At 40.5% G+C, this 22,916-nt stretch overlaps 1 protein-coding gene across 1 annotated transcript in view; it reads right to left on the bottom strand.

Annotated features, from left to right (window-relative positions):
- Morc1 (MORC family CW-type zinc finger 1) overlaps positions 1-22,916 on the bottom strand; it is a 167,269-nt gene that overhangs the window by 88,057 nt on the left and 56,296 nt on the right. Inside the window, exons 11-14 of the mRNA XM_042259390.2 lie at positions 21,655-21,725; positions 19,131-19,195; positions 12,892-13,035; positions 7,899-8,053 (exon numbers count right to left, since the gene is read on the bottom strand). Of these exons, the coding sequence (XP_042115324.1) occupies positions 7,899-8,053; positions 12,892-13,035; positions 19,131-19,195; positions 21,655-21,725 (435 nt within the window). The remainder of the gene's footprint in view (positions 1-7,898; positions 8,054-12,891; positions 13,036-19,130; positions 19,196-21,654; positions 21,726-22,916) is intronic.

The raw sequence follows: 22,916 nt of genomic DNA, 5'->3' as shown, positions 1-22,916 counted from the left end.
GAGCTAAAAGTGTGAGTTTTGTTTGTTAAGTAGGCTAGCTGGAACTTTTTGTTTGTGTTTCCAGCAGAAACCACTCTGGTGGACTCCTGACTGCTCTGGTATTCACTAGGAGCAGAAGGGAAGTTATCAATTCTAAACAGAGTATGCATTCCATTTAGCCCATCAGCCAGAATGTTCCCCGTCTCTGTATTTTAATTATCTCCAACTCCTCTCACATTGTGCTTTCATTCACAGCAATTTTTAGCAGGAGAAAGTTTTATTGCTTCTCTGTCAAATGGTAAAAAATACCAACTAATGTGTACCTGACAGGAAGTTATTTACTTATTTTTTTTTGTTGGCTTTAAAAATTTGTATGCAGTATATTTTGTTCATATTCTTTGCCCTTGCCCAAGTTCTCCTAGATCCTCTGCTTCTGACTACCCACCAAACTTCATGTTCCTTTCCTTTATGTCTCTCTCAAATCAAACATAATAATAATTAAAAACAAGCAAGTCAATCCAAACCAACCAACTAAAAAAGCACACGTAAGATATGGAGTCTAGTTCGTTTTGGCCAACTACTCCTGAGCATAGTGCGTGACCTGGAGTGTGACTGACATACCCAGACTCCATTGGAGAAAACTGATTTTCCCTTTCCCCACAGGTACCAATTGCAAATAGAGTCTTGGTAGGGTAGGACCCTATGTCCATTTCCTCTTTGTGCTGGAATTTTGTCTGCTTTGGACCTGTGCAAGTGTGTGTATTCGATCACAGATTCTGTGAGTCCATATATGTGTCAGCCCTGTTCAGTCTAAAAGATGCTGTTACCTTGGAGTCATCCATCCCTCTGGCTCTTACAATCGTTGTACCTCCTCTTCTGTTTAGATCTCTGAGCTACAAAAGGAAGGGTTTGATGAAGACATCCTATTTGAAGTTTAAGGCTCCAAGGTCTCTCACTGTCTGCACATTGTCTGGTTGTGGGTCTCTGTGTTAACCACCACTTATGGAGGGCTGAGCAAGAAACTGATCTGTGAGTATAGCAATATGTAGTTAGAAGTCATTTTATCACTATGCTCATCTAGTAGGGTAACAGGAATAGGTTTTCCCCAAGGGCCATGACCTATCTAATTTCAGGTTCTAGTTTAGCAGTGTCAGGCATGGGTTCCATTTCATGGAGTGGGCCTTAAATCCAGTTTTTAAAGTGGTTGGTTACTAATGTAACATTTATTGCCAATATTATATAAGTATATCTTTCAGACAGGTTGCTGTTGTAGGTTACAGGGTTTGTAAATGAGTAATATTGATGATTAATTTTTCTTTTCCAGTATGCAGAGTACCTTCCAGCACCATGAATGCTAATCAGTATGGGTGAAGCTTCTAATAGGGCACCAGCTCTGTTTCTCCATGTTCCATGATATAAGTAAGTGGGCGTCTTCAGCAATAGAGTGTAGATGTAACCAACCGTCTTATTAAATAAGAAACACAGAAACAATGTAAAAGAGAAAGCCGAGAAGTCAGAGCTCAGAGCTAAAATCTCACCCTTCCTCCTGCTGTCCCAGCTTCGCGAAAAGAGACCTACTTCCTGTCGGTTCGTATTTTTAAAGTATGTTGTTCTGCCTTCTCATTGGTTGTAAACCCAAACACATGACTGCCTCGTCACTGTCTGAATGTACAGCCCCCTAGGTCTTAAAGGCATATGTCTCCAATGCTGGCTGTATCCCTGAACACACAGAGATCTTATGGGATTAAAGGCGTGTGCCGCCACCGCCACACTCTTGCTATGGCTCTAATAGCTCTGACCCTGAACACACAGATATCTATGGGATTAAAGGCGTGTGCCACCACCGCCACACTCTTGCTATGGCTCTAATAGCTCTGACTCCCAGACAACTTTATTTATTAACATACAATCAAAATAATAATTCAGTACAATTAGATTATCACCACAATAGAGTCTTACTGTTAGGTTGTGGGTTGTTTTTTTTTTTTTTTTTTTTTTTTTTTTTTTTTTTTTTTTTTTGTATTGGCAATATAACCTGTAATGTTTGAGGTGTCTAGAGGACCCCTTGGTCAACAACTCAACAAGATATAATCCAGTCCTGGTTCTGAGGATTTTATTTGATAGTATAAGATTGAGGACTGTCTTTACCACTGGACAGTGACTCCATTTAAATCAGGAAGCTTTTCTTGGTAGAATTATTAGAGATAATAAAATATAAAATATGCTAGAATTAGAATGTATAATGCTTGGAATTCTATGTGATTTGAGATTAATCATCTACTACTAGTATCTTTAAAAGAGGAATAAGTATACATTCATGCCTCTCAATAGAAGACAGGGTCTAATGTATGCCAGGTTGGCTGAAAATGACCTTGAACTTCCTGATTTTCTTGCCCTTACTTTCTAAGTGCAAGAATTACAGGTGTGAGCCATCATACCTGGTTTATGCAAGGCACAGGACTGAAACCAGGGCTTTGTTCTAGGGTACTGTTCTGCCTGAGCCACAAGAAGAACCCTCTTAACAAGATAAAACACATCTAAATCACATATGATTGGGCTTCTGTGCCACTTTACAAAAACAAAGCAAAACCAGAATAGAAAAGTGTATCAAACAGAAATGCAGTGAGCAAATTCTATACTCTGTGGAAACCACAAGACAATGAAACCAGTTCTACATGAAAAAGAAAAACCTTCAAGGATAAATAAAGGGGAAGAAACAGGTGTCAAAGAGGGATGAGTCCTGAGGATTACATTAAGATCTGACATAATTTCTAAATATGAATAGGATGTTAGACATTTTGTCATCCTGTGGAAGTACTGACAAATCGGGGTACAGTGTTTGCACTGTGGTTTTAAAGGCACTCACTTTTAGAAATACGTGCTTAGATGCTCACGGCTATAATCACGGAATTTTCTGAATTCTGCCTTTCACAGTCCAAGTGGTGGAAGAGATGAAAGTAGAGTTGAAATCAATTTCCCCACCGGCTGATCATTGTCAAGGCTAAATGGGAGGTTTCTGGGGCTTCTGTGTGATCATCCTTACTCCAATTCTAAATTCTCCTTGTTTTCCTCGGCCGCCCCTAGCAGCCGGAACTCAGACTGGCTGGCTCAACCACATGTTCTCATTCCCTCCTGAGGTACCCAGCCTTACTTGCAAAAGGCCACGTTCTTGATGTGTTGTCCCATGGCTTTTGTGTGCCCATGTCCCTGTGGCCTCTGCCTTTCTTGATGATGACCACCTTCTGGTATACCCCCCCCCAGTCTCCTTCACTGTGTCTGTCTCTGCAGTCTCTTTGTGTGACTCGGTTTGTTCTTACAAAGACTCAAGGCCTGTTGGAACTGAGTCCATGCTAACACTTCCATCTTGACCTAAGTATTTCTTTAAAGGCGCTATCTTCAAAAAACAGTCACACCCTCAGGTACTAGGAGTAAGGCTTCAAAATATGAACTTCAGAAGGACACAACTCAATCCACAACAGTATAATAAAAACTAAAGATATTCATAAATACAATATTTGTAATAGAATAAAGCCAAAACAAATATATAAATCTCATAACTTCATAAAGTAAAATTCAAAAGATATGAATTGTGTCTTGGCTTAGACCTTAAACTTGTCTCATGTTTTCACCTTTTTGGTAACACAGGCCTCCTCACTCCACATGTCCCTAGAAGGGTGTAGCAGTCCATTTTCCTTGTAGTGAGGTTCCACCATCTTAGAAACTAAATAACATCAATAGGGAAATGAAATCTTGCCATACAACAGACAGCTATACCCAGGTAGTGAGTATTATCTATCTTTTGAGAAAGTATTCACCCTAAGAATATTAAACTTCACTTTCAAAATTAAGCAGAAATTTGGAAATTGATATGATTTAGGCAACAACCTAATTAGGAAAATTTGTAACTGAAGCCAGTGCCCCACGTATCCATTTCTACCTTAATGGAGACCATCAGTCAAGGCATTAATGCTTGTCTTTCTCCATCTTATGCAAAAGGATTTGAATGGAATCATACAGAACATTTACTGTACACAAATATTGTAAGCTAATACTCCAGCTGTAAGTCAGCAACAGATAAAACCCTGACAACTCAAATGAATGGGGTCAAGAAGGGTGACAAAATTTAATGGGAGTAAATGTACAATTGTACACTAGGGACTAACAATGCTTACTTCCAGAAAGATAAAAGTATAGGTAAGTCTGGTTCAATATGAACTCACATTCAATTTTTTGTTAAATTTTTTAATTAGCAATAAATGCATTGAGGTTCACGAACATGTTTACCAATAGTTAATGCATTATCAAGCTACACAGAAACTACTTCAAAGAAAGAGATGATCCTATTTCAGTCAAGGCTGTCTATGCTTCCTCTAGAACATTTTCTTCCAGGTGATACTTCAAAGTATAAGTACCAGAATGAGAGAACTCTTGAGTTCTGTCCACACAAAGAATGACAATGAATTTGGAGCTGTTGTTAAAGATAAGACAAGGCTAAACAAAGATGTGACTTGCCTTCAAGGATCTTAATGGCTGACAAGTGGAGAGACTTTAAGCCTATCCCCCACGGCTCATGTGAGGAGAGTCAATTCAGCCTGTCCACTCTTATTTGTCCTTCAGAATTAATCACTTCCTCGGGGAAGCATTTCCTAGCCTAAAGACTGGAGCTTGCCAGACACTAGTTGTGGCTTTCCTTCTCATTCATGTCTACTAGGCAACAACTCCGTGTCTAATTGTTTGTCAGAGCAGGTTAGCCCTCTGTCTTAGTCCATTTGGGTTGCGTAGACTGGGTGACTTCTAAGCATTGGAAAATTGTTTCTCACTGTGCTGAAGGCTGCCAAGTCCAAGAACAATGTGTTGACTGATTTGGAGCTATGGGCTCAACTCCTAATCCAGGAATGGTGCCTTCTCACTCTACACTCTGCTCCTTTTTTATAATATTAATCTCCATCATGGGGTCTCTGCTCTCACGACCCTAACGCTTTCCAGAGTGGCCTCCTCCCAATCCCATCCTCTTGGGGAGTCAGGGTTTCAACTTATTAATGTGGGGTGGACCCAATATTCAGACCACAGCAACTAGATTAGAAGTTACTAGACAAGAGTAGACTATGTTTGATTGGTCAGCTCTAGATTTCTCACCCCTACCATAGCAGATTAAAGGAGAACAAACATGAGAAAGCTGAGAAATGATGAAGACCTTTACAAATACTATGACAGTGAGATTCCCAGGCAGCCTGAAGAAGTAGCATGTTTGCCTCTATGGAGGCCATGTCTTAGGGTTAAGTAACAGTGAGGTGGTAGGGATGAAGGCCAGTAGATGAAGCAATCTTTGGGTTCTTTATTGACTAAGAATGTATCGAATTTTATCAGGAGAGATTATGTTTATTGCATCATAGATTGTACTTTTTAGCCTTCAGTTCCCTTCTGATCCACTTGAGAGAGTTAATAACACAGTTCTGCATAAGAGGTTCCATCCGACCTCCAATGTCATTTGATGTCTCACCCCATGACCCCTATCTCCTTCTCTCCCTCCTCCTCAGAGCTGATGAATAGCAATAGCATTGTTAGGACACAGAAGACTTCAGGAAACAGTAACCAACAATGAGGTGAGGTCAGCCTTGAGGAAAACTATTTCTGATGTCCTCAGGATCCACTGTGCCAAAAGCAAATGCAGATTTGGTAAATGACACAAACTCATTCCCTCTGCATTTCTCTTTCTGCTGATTCAAATTTTTACAAGGGCCCAATTTTCCATAGGAACAGATCAGATTTACAGCAAATACAAAGATTGCATCTTTTATTTATAAGGCAAAGAAAAAAACCCTCTCAAATACTTTTCATTAAAACCGTGTGCCCTGTTGTACTGCCTCTAAGAGTATTAGTCCAGCATTATATGACTTCTGCTATTCTAGTGAAGGTCAGTTGCTCATCAGTTACTGAAACTATCAGGTCAGACCTTGGTGACTGAATTCCAGTTCTTAGTGGAATGAGAAGGGCTGTATAATACAGGAACCACTGCCCATGTTTGCCACCCTGCTTCTGGTCTGTCTTCCTTCCAGGTATCTTTTTTTTCTCTTATAAAAGTATCCTCCATCCCTAAATTAATTCATAGGCAGTTATAGAATTAGAAAAACAATGTTACTAACTAGTATTGATAGAAACAGAAACATAAATTATTTTGAACCATATTACATTACTTGAGAGAATTTTGAAGGAAAGTTAGGGGGTGGGGACAGACAGGATAGGGACGGGGAATAACAATAATGATGAGGAGAGATGGCAAGTGACAGCCAAGATGGGAGAACAGGACTGCTGAGAGTCCACACACACCATGCCAAAGTGTGGAGGGAGCTCCACACACAACAGGAACAGGACACCCAAAGTATGCTGGTGGAGATATCTCTATGACCTCTCAATGTATGCTAGCTCTTTCTGAGAACTTCACTCCTTATTACAAGGCTAGGAGGCTAAGGTCTGCATTCCTGAGAGGCTAGGAAGAGAACAGGATCCCCACAATTTCAAATGCTCACTGCTTTCTTTCTGTGTGGTGTTAACATTGAAAACCAAGGAGCACATGCTTGACTTCTATTTCACTCCATTTATGCCTATGATTACATTTGTATTTATGTCTTTCTGTGCTTTCTACAGCTTTAAGTAAAACCTGTTAATCAGTGTAGTAATCTCTGTGCCTAGTAATAACTTCAAATATGTCTTTGAGGGGGAGATATATATGGTATGGATGCTGCTGGTCCATAGAAGACAATGTAGATAGACTATGACACTAAGCACACCCTTGGTAGAGCACCAGGTTGCTCTGTGGTCCTATAACCTGCATTCTTCCCTCTATATCACTGATGAGGAATTTTCAGGTGCTATTACAGTGAGTACACAAGAAAGGAAAATACTCTAAAAAGTAGAAAACACTCTGCTTCAAGTAGAGCAATAATTACTCCTTAAATTGGCCTGAAGGTAGAAGACTATTTTTGATACCCTTGTAGTATACATACTTCTAGCCAATCACTGAACAGATTCAGAGCAGCTAATGTGTTTCCTTTTCATAAATGAAGTGCTCTGTCTAACTTAACAAGTGTTTGTGTAATTAACACATAGGACAGCAAGTCACTGTTGCAATATCTCTGGAAAGTGAGATGATACAGGTGAAATTTTCCAGATAACGTGTGTACCTTTTAAGTTTCCAAACATTCATTTTTAATTGAAATGTTTGCAGTATTAGTATTCTCAGCAAGTATTAGATTTTCGGAATGCCATTTTACTTATCTGTATTCACACAGGTTGACATGTATTATTCCATGGTATGACGTGGCAAGAAATTCTCAGGTCCATGTGGGATTATGTGCTCCCAGAAAATGGAGCCTCAGGAAACTCTCTGAGGGTTCTTGACCTCTTGGGTGCCATGATAAGCTACCACATGACACTGCTGATTGCCCTCCTCTTGTAATTTCTAGTCTAATTTTATGTGTGTGTGTACCTGTATGTGTGTGTGCATGTGGGGGGGGGGGTTCTCACTATGTAGCCATGGGTGGCCAGCAACTCCCTTTGTAGACCAGGTTGGACTAGATCTCAAAGAGATCCACTTGCCTCTGCCTCCCTAGTGCTGGGACTAAAGGTGTAGGCCATGATGACCACCTGATGCTTTGTTTTTCATATGATTACTCTGGGGAAGATTATGAAACTCACTCCCTTTTCACTGCTACTTATTTGGATTTTGGAATGCCAAGGATGGAATTCATAGTCAAACAAGGGTTTCATCACTAAGCCACAACCCCAGTCTCTTTGCAAAGCAGAATCCCTTTTTCCTAGCTTTGAGTTACTGGTTGCTTAAATCAGTATCATCTTTTCAGCTGAATTCACAAGTTTGAGCCCTCTCAAAGTATCCCTTACAATGACCGTGGAATACTCACTGATCCCGGTGTCCTTACAGTACTGGACCAAGTACTGTCCCATGACTTTTAGTAGATGGCTGTACTCTTGGACATTGAGGAATTCTTGTTTATTATGGGATGGTTCCATGATCTCCAAGGGTATGTTCACAATTCCAATCACACCTGCTCCAAGTCTGAGGAAGTAAATACACATATCAACTTCATAAAATCTGGCTAAAGGAAAAGGCAAACATGTACTTCTCACTTGCACCCAAATTATCCACAAATAAATCCATTGCTTTGCTGTGGACCATATCAAAGTTATTAGGCTATCTTAAAGAGATTTCATTATCCATGGTGATTTCTGGTGAATATGGTTATATCCTACAGTATCACCTCAGTATGTCATTGATCCATTGGCAATACTCTTTCCAAACCTGTTACTTATATGGGGAGTTCAGGTTGGGAAAAAAGGAACAAATTTTTAGCAAGAACACCAGTAACACCAGTGTCTTCCTGCAATGACCTTCCCTGGTCCTCTTATGCCTGATACTTGACAGAGAGAACCATTTTCTTTGTCCTCATTTCATCTGTCAGACTACACATCTCATCATCATAGGAGCCCTTGGGGTGTTCACTGAGTTCTAGTAAGGGAACATTATTAACAGGCCAAGAGGGTGATGACAGGTATCTGATTGTTAACCTGATGTGCAAAATTTCTTGGTTCCCTTTTCTGCTTTTCTGGAGCCATAGGATAGACATCCACCTGGGATTTTTTGATTCTTGACATCACCAGACTTCGGGTAACACCACAGGTTGGTCCCCCACTGCTCCTGCCATAGCACACATCACACTTTCCCAAACTGACGCCCCTGCCAGCTTTGTGTTTCACAACTTTCTTCTTCTACCCTGTCTCCCTTCATTCCTCATTCTGGAAGGTTAAATGCGTCTCACACAGAAGGCCTGCTGTGACAACCTTGTTTAGTTTTCTGCCTTTTGCACACAACCTTCCTTTATTCATTTATCCAAGTATCCATTCACGCAGTCATTCAAAGTTAGCTCCTGAACCTGTTCCAGAAACTAGGAACTTTCAGACAAGAGCAAGAAAGACAAGGTCCCTGCTGCTCATTCACTGAAGAACTCTGTCAGTAAGTAGATACATGTGCAGGACCATTTCACATGGTGATAAGTGGCTCTAAGGAAATAAAGTGGGTGCTAAATTATGTGAAAAGTGACAAGTGGGTGTGACAGGAGGGCCCATTTACTTAGGTAATTGAGGGAAGGGCTTTGGTACTCATGCCTGAACAGCATGGCAAGGCCAATAGTCAGATCTAAAGACAGGAGGCTTAATAATACCAATTGCTAAGCTAAATGCTCTAAGAGTTTAAGCAAAAGAGCCAACTAAGTTGAGTTTTAAAAAAATAATTATACAAATAAAAAAAGAAGAACTCAACTATCCCTACTCGCCGATCACACAATCCCATGTTTCAAAGACCCCAAAGATTCCACCAGAAAACTGTTAGGTCTCAGAAATCCCTCCAGCAATAGTCTAAGATACAAAGTTCACTAGAAAAAAATTCAGTAGCTTTTGTTTGTATCTTTTTATCTTTTAGTATTTTATTGGCACATATTAATTATACATAATAATGACTTAATAGCTTTTTTAAATGCTGAATGGGGGAGGTATCCCATTCACAGTATCAAAAAAAAATATTAGAATAAACCTAACCCAGGAAATAAAAGGCTTCTACACTGAAGGCTTTCAGACACTGAAGAAAGAAACTTAGAGAAAATCTCCTATGTTCATGGATAAGGATAATTATTATTTTGAAAATGGATATATTGCCAAATATACAGATGCAATGTGATCCCCACCAAAATTCCAATAACATTCCTCACCAAACTAGAAAAAAAATCATAAAACTCATATAATTCATATATTCATAATATAAATATCTCCCCCTAAAACTAAAACAATCATTAGGGGATGAAAGAAAGAGGATCATAATACTGAAGTACTATAGAGCCATACTTAAAAACAGCATGGTTCTACCAGAGAAAACAGACCTGTGGACCAACAGAATAGAATGGAGAACCCAGAAACAAGCCCACAAATCACTGCTTATGGCAAAGATGTCAAAAACGCATGTTGTAGAAAAGACTGGTGCTCAGAAAATTGGATTTTCACACACAGAAGAGTGAAACTAGACCCATATCTCATACCTTGGCCTCAAAATTAGTTAAAAAAAATGGGTCAAAGGTCATAATTTAAGATCTGAAACTTTACAACTGCTAGAGGAAAACAGAGAAAAACACCTCAAAATATAAGCACAGGAGTATATTTTTCTGACTAAGGTTCCAACAGCATGAAAAATAACCCCAAGATTATAAATGGAATTATAAAATTAAAAAGCTTTTGCACAGAAAAGCAACAATCACAAGAGTATAATGAGATCACCTACATAGCAGAAGAAATATTTGCCAGTTACATATCAGACAGGGAATTGATATCCAGGACACATAACAGCAAAAATTAAATGCCATGAAACCAAATCATACTGTCAATAATTGAATGAATGAATGAACTAAAAAGGATAATTCTGAAAAGAATAAAGTCAAATAACCAAGTCATATTTCAAAAGATGTTCACCATCATTAGCCATCAGGGAAATAGGAATTAAAACTGCTTTGAGATTTTGTCTCGCCCCAGTCAGAATGGCCATCATTGAGATAAAGAAGGACAACTTATTCACTGCTGGCAGAGATGCAAACCTGTGTAGTCATAATGGAATTTGGAACAGAGGTTCCTCATAAACCTGAAAGCAGAAGCATCACATGACCCAGCTCTCTCATTCTTGGGCATCTACCTAAAAGTCTCTGTCAGCATATCCCAGTGATGCTTATGCATCCATGTTTACTACTATCCTAGTCAATAGAACGGGAAATGGAGTCAGCCTAGCTGTCTACCATCCAGTAGATGAATGGATAAGGAAAATGTGGTCCAGATATGAAATGAAGAGATGCTTTGATAGAGGGAGACATTATGGGGACAGGGAGAAACCTGGTGCTAGGGAAGTTCCTAGGAATCCCCAAGGATGACCCCAGCTTAGACTACTAGCAATAGTGGAGAGGGTGCCTGAGCTGAATTGCCACAGTAATCAGATTGGTGAATACCCTAACTATCATCATAGAGCCTTCATCCAGTAGCTGATAGAAGCAGATGTAGAAATCCACAGCTAAGCACCAGGTAGAGCCCCAGAAGTCCAATCAAAGAGAGAGAAGAGGGATTCCATGAGCAAGAGGCATCAAGATCATGAGCATGAGGAAACCTACAGAGACAACCAAACCAAGCTCAGGGAAGCCCACGAACTGTAGACCAACAGCTGTGGAGCCTCCATGGGACTGGACTAGGCCCTTAGCATAAGCAAGACAGTTGTATAGCTTGGTCTGCTTAAGAGGTCCCTTGACAGTAGAATCAGGATCCATTCCTGGTGCATAAGCTGGCTTTTTGGAGCCCATTACCTCTTCTGGGACACCTTACACAGCCTTGATGCAGGGAGGGGCTTGGACCTCCCTCAACTGAATGCACCAGGCTCTGCAAACTCCCCATTGGAGGCCTTACCTTTTTGGAGGAGGGAATAGGGAGTAGGTTGGGGAGAAAGGCTGGGGACAGGAGGAGGAAAGAGAGGGGGATTTGTGGTTGTTATGTAAAATGAATAAAAAAATTCTTAATAAAGAAAAAACAAATTTAAAAAAGGCAAAAAAAAAAATGAAAGTAAGACATTGGAAGGAAAATTCATGCAACCAGAAACCATTATGCTAAAAGAAATAAATCATGCTCAGAATGACACACAGAGCCTATATTCACTATTTTTTTAAATTTAAATTTATATATATGGTTGTGCACCTATGAATGTATTTACAGGTCATAGAACTAGAAAAAGGATCATGAGAGGGAAGGAAGTGAGCTCAAGAAAAGCGTGAAATAGATCAGGGGCTGGAATACATGTGACAAGAAGGTAGAAAGGCAGACTCACTGGGTGGTGGGAGGGCAGAAAGGGTATCAGCTGGAAGAGAAAGAAAGCATGGTGAAGGGCATGGGGGAGGGGGAGAAAACAAAATATGACACACGTGTATGAAGATGCCATGATGAAACTGGTCACTCTGCATGTTAACCGTAAAACTAATAATAAAGAAACATTGTTCTCACTGTTGGGGCACAGTTTTAAAGTGCACTCACGCTCCTCAGTAAAAGATGGTCGCCCTTGACCTTTCTGACTGCAGAGCTTACTGCAACCCAGGCACATGATACTGCAGCAACCCGCTTTTGCCTGAGCAATGAATGAAGAGCTAGGTCCCTGAGCATGAGGCAGCAAGAAGACCAAAGCCCACCCCTCCTCCCCCGACTCATTCCACCACTCTTAGACATCTTGTCTGACTCTGTCCCTTTCTACAATGTCTCTGTCTTTTGTCTTTTTGGTTGTGAGACTGGCCTTTAATAGCTGGATCATCTCTCCATTCCTCTATGATGTCTTTGTAAGATTCCACATAACTGTCAAACCAATTCATTATACTTTAGCACCAGAATCCATTATTCTAGAATCTAAGCAGACTGGAGATGTTTACTAATATATATCCATGCAGGTAACTGACAAGAGCTGCAAATTCTGTAATAGTGTTTGTTCCTTACAAAATTAGAGTTTAGGTTTTTTTTCCCCTCTGTTAACATTTCTTTAGTTCATTTTTTTTAATTAGTAAAATATTAGAAACCTGAAAAGATGACATAAAGGATTGAAAGACATTAAATAAATGCATTGGAAACAGAATTTTTCCCAAAATGTGATTTTCTTCTGAGAGTCAGCACACAGCCTCATATTATAAATTAGGCAGATTAATTCTTGCATGAGAGGAAGGGCAAGTGGCAAAGAGGACACTTGCTTGTGTTGTGATGAATCACTCATGTAGTGCCACAGACAGAAATGGCCTGTGGCCTCCCTCCACTGCCTTTGACTCAAGAAAGAAGCTTACTTACAAGGACTTCATTTTGAGCTGGGGACCAACCTTCTCGTGCATTTTGATCAACCGGTTATTACTGTAAATGAACATTCCAGCTTGCCTTTGGTCTTCTATGTGCACTCCAAAGAACAGGGAGATTGTTCTTGCTTTCCTTAGTGCCCTAGAATTGTATTTAGAAAGGCACATTAAAAGTACTTTATTAAGGCAAAATGTGACATTTATAAAAAGCATCTAGTAATTAAACTCAGAAGATAGATATCAAAAGAATGACCTATAACATAGTGGATATTTTACAAAACCCGGTGGATATAGCTGATATCTACATATAGCCAAGTATTCTGTATATGAAAATTATTACACAGGTCAAGCACAAGCATTCATTCAAATACAAGTCTTCTCGTTTAAATCTAAAAGGACCAGAAAGATTTCTATGTTCTCTGGTCTGACACATGTATGGTAGTTGTTGTAGTCAGGGTTCTCTGAAGGAATAGAATTTATAGAAGGATTAGAATTGATTACAGACTGTGGCCCAGCTAGTTCAGCAATGGCTGTCTACCAACGGAAGGTCCATGAATCCAGTAGCTATTCAGTCCATGAGGTTGGATGTCTCAGCTGGTCTATAGTATACATCAGAATCCCAAAGAAATGGGCTGTAATGCCAGTGAAGGAATGGATTTGCCCACAAGAGTTAAGAGCAAGCAGTCAGAGATTCCTCCTTCCATGTTCTTTATATAGGCTACCAGCAGAAGGTGTGGCCCAGATCAAAGGTGGATCTTCCCATGCCAAAAGATCTGGATTAAAGGTGTATCTTCCCACCTCAAAACATCAGGATTAAAAGTGGGTTTTCAAATTCAAATGATTTAATAAGAAAAATTCCCTCAAAGGTTTACCCAGCTTTTTGGATTTTAGTTAATTATGGACATAATCAAATTGACAACTAAGAAAAGCTATCACAAATCTACCCCTTGTCAACTTGACACAAATCATAACTCCTTATGTCGTGCTTAATTTCCAAATTCAAACAATAACCAGAATAATTACACCTATTATGATATACCTATTCCACCTACAATCACAAATGCATTATATTTAACTAGATCATAATTATTCCTAACATAACTATCCCATGTACAACCACAATCTCATTATAAATTTTAGAATAGGTGGCAATATCCCTTGAGGGACATTATTTTAGTATCTCAAAGCTTAAATAGGATAACCATTGTTATTATCTTAACTGGTGTCATACATTACATGATAAAGAAATTGAGAAAAGAAAACACAAATGTCTTCACAAATGTATTCTTAACAAAATATAAAAGGAATACCCATGCCAATTATGATCCTCATTTCTGCAACTGGTCATGTGGCTGATAGTTACCTTCTTCTCCTATCCATTCTGTATTTCCTCCACCCTCAGCAAGCAGCTCATCAAGTCTTGGCTCTTTTCCTGGAAGATTGATTCATATCTTCCTTCCTGATGGGTCTATACTCTTTATAATCCTGCATGTGTTAAGTTGTAGTTTCCTACTGACATTAACCATAGGACATGGTAGCACCGAGAGATGCCCTAAAAGATCTCCTGCACTCCAGACAGGAGTACCTTCATTGTAGAGAAGCAATCCAATTTCCCCTTGGTAATCTGCATCAATCACCCCTCCTCACACGGTTATCCTGTCTTAGCCTGTTTGCTTAAGGGTGCCAGAATCCCGAAGTGCCCAGGGGGCGTCTGATCTTCCAGTTCAATGGAATGTTTGCTGTGTCTCCAGGCAGAAGTACTCCCCTCTCTGGAACCAAAACATCTAGGCCAGCAGAACTTAAGGTCACAGGAACAGGAAGCAAACATTTTCTTAGTGGGTCACTGTGAGTGGAACTATTTCCCTTCCACCCCTTGATTCCTGGACCTGTGGATCCTGACTATGGAAGAAACTGTCCCATATATTGAACATTGATTCAAAGCATATACAGCCTTCTGGAGACCCCTGCCCCATCCTTTCATGCTGTTACCACCTAACTGGCACTGTAACTGTGGTTCAAATGCCCATTCCCTCTTTCCATCAGGGTAGCTGTTTTAGGGTGATGGGGAACACAGTAAGACCAGGTAGATTCCATGATTGTGAGCTCACAGTTGCATGTCTCCGGCTATGAAGTGAGTTCCTTGGTCAAAAGCCATACTGTGTGGAATACCATGATGATGAATAATGCATTCTGTAAGTTCACAGATGGTCATTTTGGCAGAAGCATTATGTGCAGAAAAGGCAAATTCACGACCAGAGTAAGTTTCTACTTCCCATGAAGGAAGTGCTTCAATGTCAACCTGCTACCACACTGCTGTCTGGTCACCCCGGAGAATGGTGCCATATCTGGTGCTCAGTGCTTGTCTTTGCTGTTGGCAGATCTGGTACTCAGCAGCAGCGGTAGCAAGGTCAGCCTTGGTAAGTGAAACTCCATGCTGCTGAGCCAATATATAACCTCCATCTCTGCCACCATGGCCAGTTGGTTCATAGGTCCACTGGTTAATGAGAAGGGTCACTAGGGAAAGAGGCTGACAGACCACAGAACAGGTCATTGTATCTACATGATTACTGAATTCCTCCTTGGCTGACATCACCTTTCAATGAGCATTTAAATGAGACACAAATATCTTCACACCCTTCACTCATTTGCAGAGATCAATCCACATACATCTTTCCCAGATATCTCTCACCAATTTTCCAATTAAGTGCCTGTTCATCCAGCTAACCCATTGACTGCAACATGTGAATCAGTGAACAGTTGCACACCTGGCCATTTATGCTTCCGAACAAAATTATGACCATGTGACTGTCCCACATTCTGCCCACTGTGAAGATTTCCCTTCACCAGTGTCTTTCGGGGTTGTCCCAGAAAGGGACTATAATGCTCCAGCTGTCTACTTCTGGGTGGTACCTGCATTAACATGTAGAACCAGGAGTCAAACAGGACCCAGTCTTCTCTTCTTCAGTCAATTGATCATAAGACACACCCCATGAGGCAACAGCTGCATGCTTGGGAGGATACAGTACTCTAACAGGAGTAGAAACCATAGCTATTTGGGCAATTTTGTCATGTAACCCGTTTGTGCCTTCAGGACCTGCTCTGGATAGATCACATATATACCATTTCCATTTGGTTATCAATTGCTACTGTGTAGCTGGATAATCTCTCCAGCTCCTGCCAAGTCCCGCCAGTCCCGGAGCCCACTTATAAAATAAACACACAGACTCTTACATTATTTAAACTGTTTGGCCATTAGCTCAGGCCTATCATTGTCTAGATTTTACTCTTATATTTAGCCCATTTTTATTAATCTATACTTTGTCACATGGCTCGTGGCTTATCGGTACCTTACATCTTTCTTGTCCTGGCGGCTGCTCCAGGCAATCTCTCCCTTCCATTACTGTTCCTCAATTCTCTTCTCTGTTAGTCCCACCTATACTTTCTGTCTGGCAATTGGCCAATCAGTGTTTATTTATACAGAGGGATATCCACAGCACTGCTGTGCATGTCCTACTTTATGGCTCAGTGGGTCAGATAATACCCAGTTCATGATGGGCAGCTCTGGTCACATGGCAACTTGGTGGTCCCTGCCAAACTTTTAGTTTCCACTAAGACCCAATAGCAGGCCAAAAGCTGACCATCAAAAGGAGAATAGCATTTGCAGGTGATGGTAGAGCCTTAGTACAAAATCCCAAAGGTCTCCTCTGGGATTCACCTGCCAGAGATTCCAAACATCATCCCTATCTGCCACTGACACCTCAAGTACCACTGTGGGTTGACTGGATTGTATGGTCCAAGTTGTAGGACAGCCTGCAAAGCATCCTGAACGTGTTGAAGAACCTTCTCTTAGTCTAAGACCCACTCAGAGGTAACAGCTTTCCAAGTCACTTGGTGGATGGGGTGAAGTAACACACCCAAATGAGGAACGTGCTCTCTCCAGAATCCAGCAGAATGTGTGGCCCAGACTAAAGGTGGCTCTTTCCACCTCAAAAGATCTGGATTAAAAGTAGATCTTCCCATTTCAAGTAATTTAATCAAGAAAATTTCCCTTACAGGTGTACCCAGCCAATTACATTTTAGTTAATTCCAGATGTAGCCTAGTTGACAACATAGAACAGTCATCACAACAGTATTACTGAAAAATGATAACTTGGTTCTTTAAAAAAAGTTCCTGGCACTGTATGAGTCTCCCACTTGCAGTGTATTCTCAAATTCCCAAATAATCTATGGAGACTGCACTGTGCCAAAAATGTATTCTCTGGCTTTCTCTCTAACACTTGCCAAAACTGAAAAAGTAAGTAAAAGCTAATAAAGTGAATTTACATGGCAACAGATAAGCTAGGACTACTGGTTTTTGTTTGTTTGCTTGATTTTTTTTTTAAATTATCCCTCTACATTATATATTTTGTGATTTTTCTATTAAGTGTTAAAACAAAAAATGAGAAATAGCAGCATGTGATATAGACTGCCATGGTACAAGGAGGCTGCTGGAACTGTGGAACACACCCGGATGTAAGAAGCAGACTTGGCTCACATTCACAGTGACTGGGCAACCAAGAGCTACTTGAATACTGTGTCACACAAACAACATGGAAAAATGTCTGCCTAGCCATGGGATATGGTGGAGACCAAGAGAGGATTTTAGAAATGAATTTGGAATGATTAGAGGTATAACAAACCTTCCCTTCTCAGCCCCAAATGGCAACAAATAGGATCTTTCCTCTGCTCTCACAGGTTGACCTACTGACATGAGTTAGTCTACTACATAATGCTAAATGCATTTATACCTAAGGTAATATACACATCAAAGCTGTCATCAAAAATCTTAATGATGAGATGCCAATTCTGAAACAAACTAGAATACTGACAGTGCAAAGGGTCCCAAGACAGAGCATTAAAACATATGACACCATTGTCCCATGGTAAGGGACATGCTGATTGTCTAGAGTTAAAAAGCACAGGTGTGGTGGTACACATCGTTAATCCTAGCATTCGAGAAGCAGAGGCTAGTGGATCCCTGTGAGTCTGAGGCCAGCCTAATCCACATCGTGAGTTCTATGCCAGCCATGGCTACATAGTGAGACCCTCTCCGGAACAAAATGAGAAAACACAGTATTTTCATGACATAATGTCATTACTTAGTATGCTAAATTTAAAAATTATTTTAAAAATTAGTACTCTCCAATAAAACCATTCAAGGCAACAGTCATTATTGGCAGTACAGGTTAATTTTAATACATTTCATTATGACTAGAAACAAGTTATTAACAAAGTTTTTGTTTCTGAGGATTAGAAATCTTAGTTTTCAATAGAAATTTCTATAGAAATTTAATTTAGATAATTTTGGTAAATCCATAACATCTTACATTTACTTTTGACATCTGCATGAATAACATTTTAAGCTTATATTTAAAGTTATAAATTATATGATCAAAATGATGCTGAAAACTAATCACTGTTACCTATGAAGAAGTTTCCCAAAGCTCTTCATTTTCAAAGTCTGACTTGGTTTGTGTAGCAGTAACTTTTTGTTTAACATGCTACAAGTCAAACTTCCAAATATCAATAGTTGGTTTTTTTGATAGTCTTGCCATTTTTATTTTAAATACACATATGTGATACATTCCTTCAAGTGTTGTTTCTTAAATATGAAGCTCTCTAAAACAGTGGTTCTCAACCTGCAGGTCGCGACCCACTTGGGGGGATCGAATGACCCTTTAACAGGGGTTGCCTAAGATCATAGGAAAACTCAGATATTTACATTATGATTCCTAACAGTAGCAAAATTAGAGTTATGAAGTAGCAACGGCAATAATTTCATGGTTGGGGATCACCACATGAGGAACCGTGTTAAAGGGTCACAGCATGAGGAAGGCTGAGAACCACTGCTCTAGGGTAAAGGAAGATGACAAGGACAGGGAAGCGGTCATGTGATTACCTGCTTGGGTGTCTTCAAACAGACATCTTCATCAAGTCTACACTGCCAAATTCTTGAGGGTTTCTGGCTTGTCTTCAACATTACATAGACACTAATGTATCCGTCAATAATAGCTTCATCCGTGTTTTACAACGTGTGTCTTGGTTGGGGAAGCTTCATCCCATTAAGATTTGCTATCATAATAATCCCATGCTAATAGAGAGGAATTGTCACAATAGCTCCAGATCTGCCCACTTAGAAATAAGAACTTGGCACAGCCCTGGAGAAGGTCCTCACACACAGAAAGCCTGAAGCCTTACCTCTGTTTCTCTCGAAGATTCTTATGCTTTGCCTCCACATCTTCCCGAGCTCTCTGCAATCCATCCTGGAGAAGGAGAATATAGTTGAGTAGAAACATAAGGACACTGAATTGATGCAAACTGAGCTGATACCCTATTACCTGAAGGTTCCGGGGCAGCAGTGGCTGCTCAGTTTGTCTAATGCAGTTCACATGATAGGAACTCCGCAGACACACAGTTAATAGGTTATAATCCAATGTTTCCAGAATGCACACTGAGCCCAAGTCTATTGTTTTTCTTTGCACACATTCTAAGAGTTCTCCCTGCCTTCATTTCAGTCCCTATCTGGACGATGGGTTTTAACACAAACTACATGAAAACCTGAGTAAGGTATTCAGTGCATCTAGGCTCTGACTTTTGTCTGAGGGAACAGGAATCCTAGATTTTGCGATCACTTAGGCATATTTCAGGGAGAAAAAGTAGTAATAACTTTTGTTAGTATCCCTCCTGACATGTCTCCTCCTTATCAAATTCTGGACTAACACTTCCCAAATGTTCCCTTTATAGGTTCCTCAGGCTTTTTTCTTCTAGAGTGCTCTAAAGCCAGCCGACAGCCTGTCTCTCTTTTAATCTGATATACACTGGCTTACTCCCCCGATCCTTATCTCTAACATGTTTCCATTCTCTCTACTTTAGGCTGCAAAGGAAGAGTTCATTATTACTGTTCTCATAGATAAGAGTAGGTTTTTCTGGAGACTAGTCAGGAAGAGAAAGAGATCAGTAGGTGACAAAGGGGGTGAATGTGATCAAAATGCATTCTATGCATGTATGCAAATATTATAATGAGACTCATTATCGTGTATAACATATGCTAATTAAACCTTTTTTTGAAAAAGCATAGACATTGCCACCTTTAATTCCTGTAATTGGAAGGCAGAGTCAGGCAGATCTCCGTGAGTTTGAAGGCAGCCTGGTCTACAGAGCTAGTTTCAGGACAGCCAGGGCTGCACCAAGAAATCCTATCTCGGAAAAACAAACAAACAGACAGACAGACATTTAAAGAGCTTCACTCGCCACAGATGACCAGTGGTATCTCTTGGTGGTGGCACTCTTTTGGTGGCTGCATCACTGATAGAACACCACTTTCACTACCTTTCAAGTTAAAAACAGGGGTGGGGTGGGGATAGAGTGCAAAGAATTTCAAATAAAGCTGCTTGGAAGCATGGAAGAAGAGGTCAAGAGTTCGGGTCATTCTGCTTTGCTGTCTTCTCTGCACTAAAGTGACCATGACACTTCAGGGCTACAAAGCTCTGGTCAAAGACAGCACACTCTTCCAGGCAGAGCACTCCGCACAGGGACAGACAGAAAAAAGACCCTGGCCTGAGAAAGTCTTTCTCTCAGCTCTCATATAGAGAAGGCAAAGGCACTGATGCTCTTGGGGGGAGGAGGGGGGCTTAAATTACAAATAAATAAATAAGTAGATAAATATAAATAAATAAATAAATAAATAAATATAAATAATATAGGTCTACTTTTTCCTTAAAAATGAAAGCAAGAATGTAAGAACCTTGAGAAAGCCATGATTTTGCTTTGTTTTGGGACACCCACACACACCAGTCTCTGTCTTCATCCCTTCTGCGTGACAGATCAGCTGGAGACTTTATTAGACAGAGCCCTGACTCGTGGAGCTAAGGCCAAATCATTGCACAGATTGATTTATTTAATCTGTAGAAGAGGCGACAGAGAAAGCAGAAGGCAGTGACTGCTCTCTGCATTCCTGCTCATCTCTCTGCATGAACGCAAGCAGCTGCAGTACCTCATGCATCACCACAGTGGAAGCATTATGCCGTGGCTTTGGCAAAAGCCGACTTGCAGTGCGTATCTTGCAGCGATATTCTTTCCTTTTTTTTTTTTTTTTTTTTTTTTTGGTTAGCTGCAGTATGCTATAATTAATAATTATAGTTCTTTATATTGTGCCTTACTCGTGGGCATATTACATGGATTACAGAGATTGTTTATGAACTCTGCAGACCGACTCACAAGAAAAGAGCTTTGTAAGCTGGAAGCATTGTGATTAATATTCATAATTATGGTCTATGATTCCTAGCACTGGGAAGAAGGATTGCTTATTAGCCCCCTTCTTGCATTCCCCATTTATCTGGTCCATGGAGAGCTACAATTTGAGTAGATATTTCTGAGGATGCTTCATAGGCTAGATATTTTTCTGCTATCTTTTCATTATTTTCTTTTTCTTGTACTGCTTTCCTTTTCATTTTGAACAAACCGGCAATAAAGCTCTTTCTCCCTGCTCCAAATTCACCCCAGATTCTGATCATCTCTGCTCACCTCACCCCTTCCCCCTTCTCTCTGGGTTTCCTCTCCTCTCTCTACACTCACCTCATCTGTTCCCCTGTGCTGAAACTGCCTTCATCTTTTCAGCTTGTCTGTATTTGAGTTTAGAAAGTACGTGATCAGGGACAATGGGGCAACGGAGAAAGGCAGGTGGCATTCCTTGCCACTGAGGATGACTTTTTGCATGTCGTACCTCGGTGGAAGACAAAGAAATTCTGTTGGGCTGGCTTCCTTTGACTTGCAGTTCTTTAAACCTGAGTTCAGCTGGAAACAGAGGCATCACAGTCACAACACAGAGAGATTCTTCTAAGCCATTTCTAAGCATGTCTTTTCTATGCTTGTAGCCGTGACCCCCGCAGATGGCACAGAGACCGCAATCTGAAACCACCTGTTCCTCTCAGAGATCTTACTCATTTTAACTCTTCTATCTGAGGCAGGTGGAAGATGCTGTTGTGGGTAACAGTGCCTGCTCGGCAAGCATCAGGAGCTGAGTTTGAATCCCAACCACCAACATCAGAAGCAAGGAAAGACTGCCTGTTTATACAACTCCAACACTGTGGGGTAGAGACAAGCAGATCCAGAAAGCTCACTGGCCGGCCAGCCAAGTTCAAATGGAAGGGTGAATGCATATCCCAAATAAGAGGCAATTTTCACCTTTAAGATGAGCCAACACAGCATCCTGGCATCCGGAGTTTCTAACATCTCAATTAATTGAAAATATGCTAGGGACTGTACTGGCTAGCTTTATGTCAACAAGGCACAAGCTATAGTTATCTGAGACAAGGGACGCTCAACTGAGAAAATGCCTTCAGAAGATCTGGCTTCAGGAAAGCCTATAGAGCATCTTCTAAATTAGTGGCTGATGTGGGAGGACCCAGTCCATTGTAAGCAGTACCACCCTGGTGGTCCTGAGTTCTCTATGAAAGTAGGCTGAGCAAGTCATGGAAGCAAAGCAATAAGCAGCTCCCCACCATGGCCTCTGTGTCAGCTCCTGCCTCCAGGTTTCTTCTCCTGTTTGAGTTCCTGCCCTCACTGCTTTTAATGATGAAGTGTTATATGGAAAAGTGGATGAAATAAACCCTTTCTTCCCAAAGTTGCTTTTGGTGTTTCATCATAGCAATAGTAACCCTATCTAGTACAGGGTCATACTTAAGATACAAATTATAGTTCAGTGATATGGCTAGGCGATAAAGGTGCCTACCATCAAGCTAGACAATCTGAGTTGGATCTCCAGAACCTGCATCACAGAAGGAAAGAAATGACTCCTGAAAGTTGTTCTCTGATCTACACACACACCTACACACACACGGTGGCAGGTAATTGCAAAAAGGGTACTAAATACTATCATAATTAAACCAGGGATATAGAGTGCACTTTAAGTTCTAGAGAAGGGAGCTACACTGACTGACAGTGACAGTACCCACAATGCCTAGAGCAGTGTTTTCCTGAGAATAA

The sequence above is a fragment of the Peromyscus maniculatus genome, chromosome 12 (genome assembly GCF_049852395.1).
Source record: "Peromyscus maniculatus bairdii isolate BWxNUB_F1_BW_parent chromosome 12, HU_Pman_BW_mat_3.1, whole genome shotgun sequence".
NCBI classification, from domain to species: Eukaryota; Metazoa; Chordata; class Mammalia; order Rodentia; family Cricetidae; genus Peromyscus; species Peromyscus maniculatus.
The sequence above is the reverse complement of the archived record's forward strand: the minus strand, read 5'-3'. Positions and strand labels throughout refer to the sequence as shown.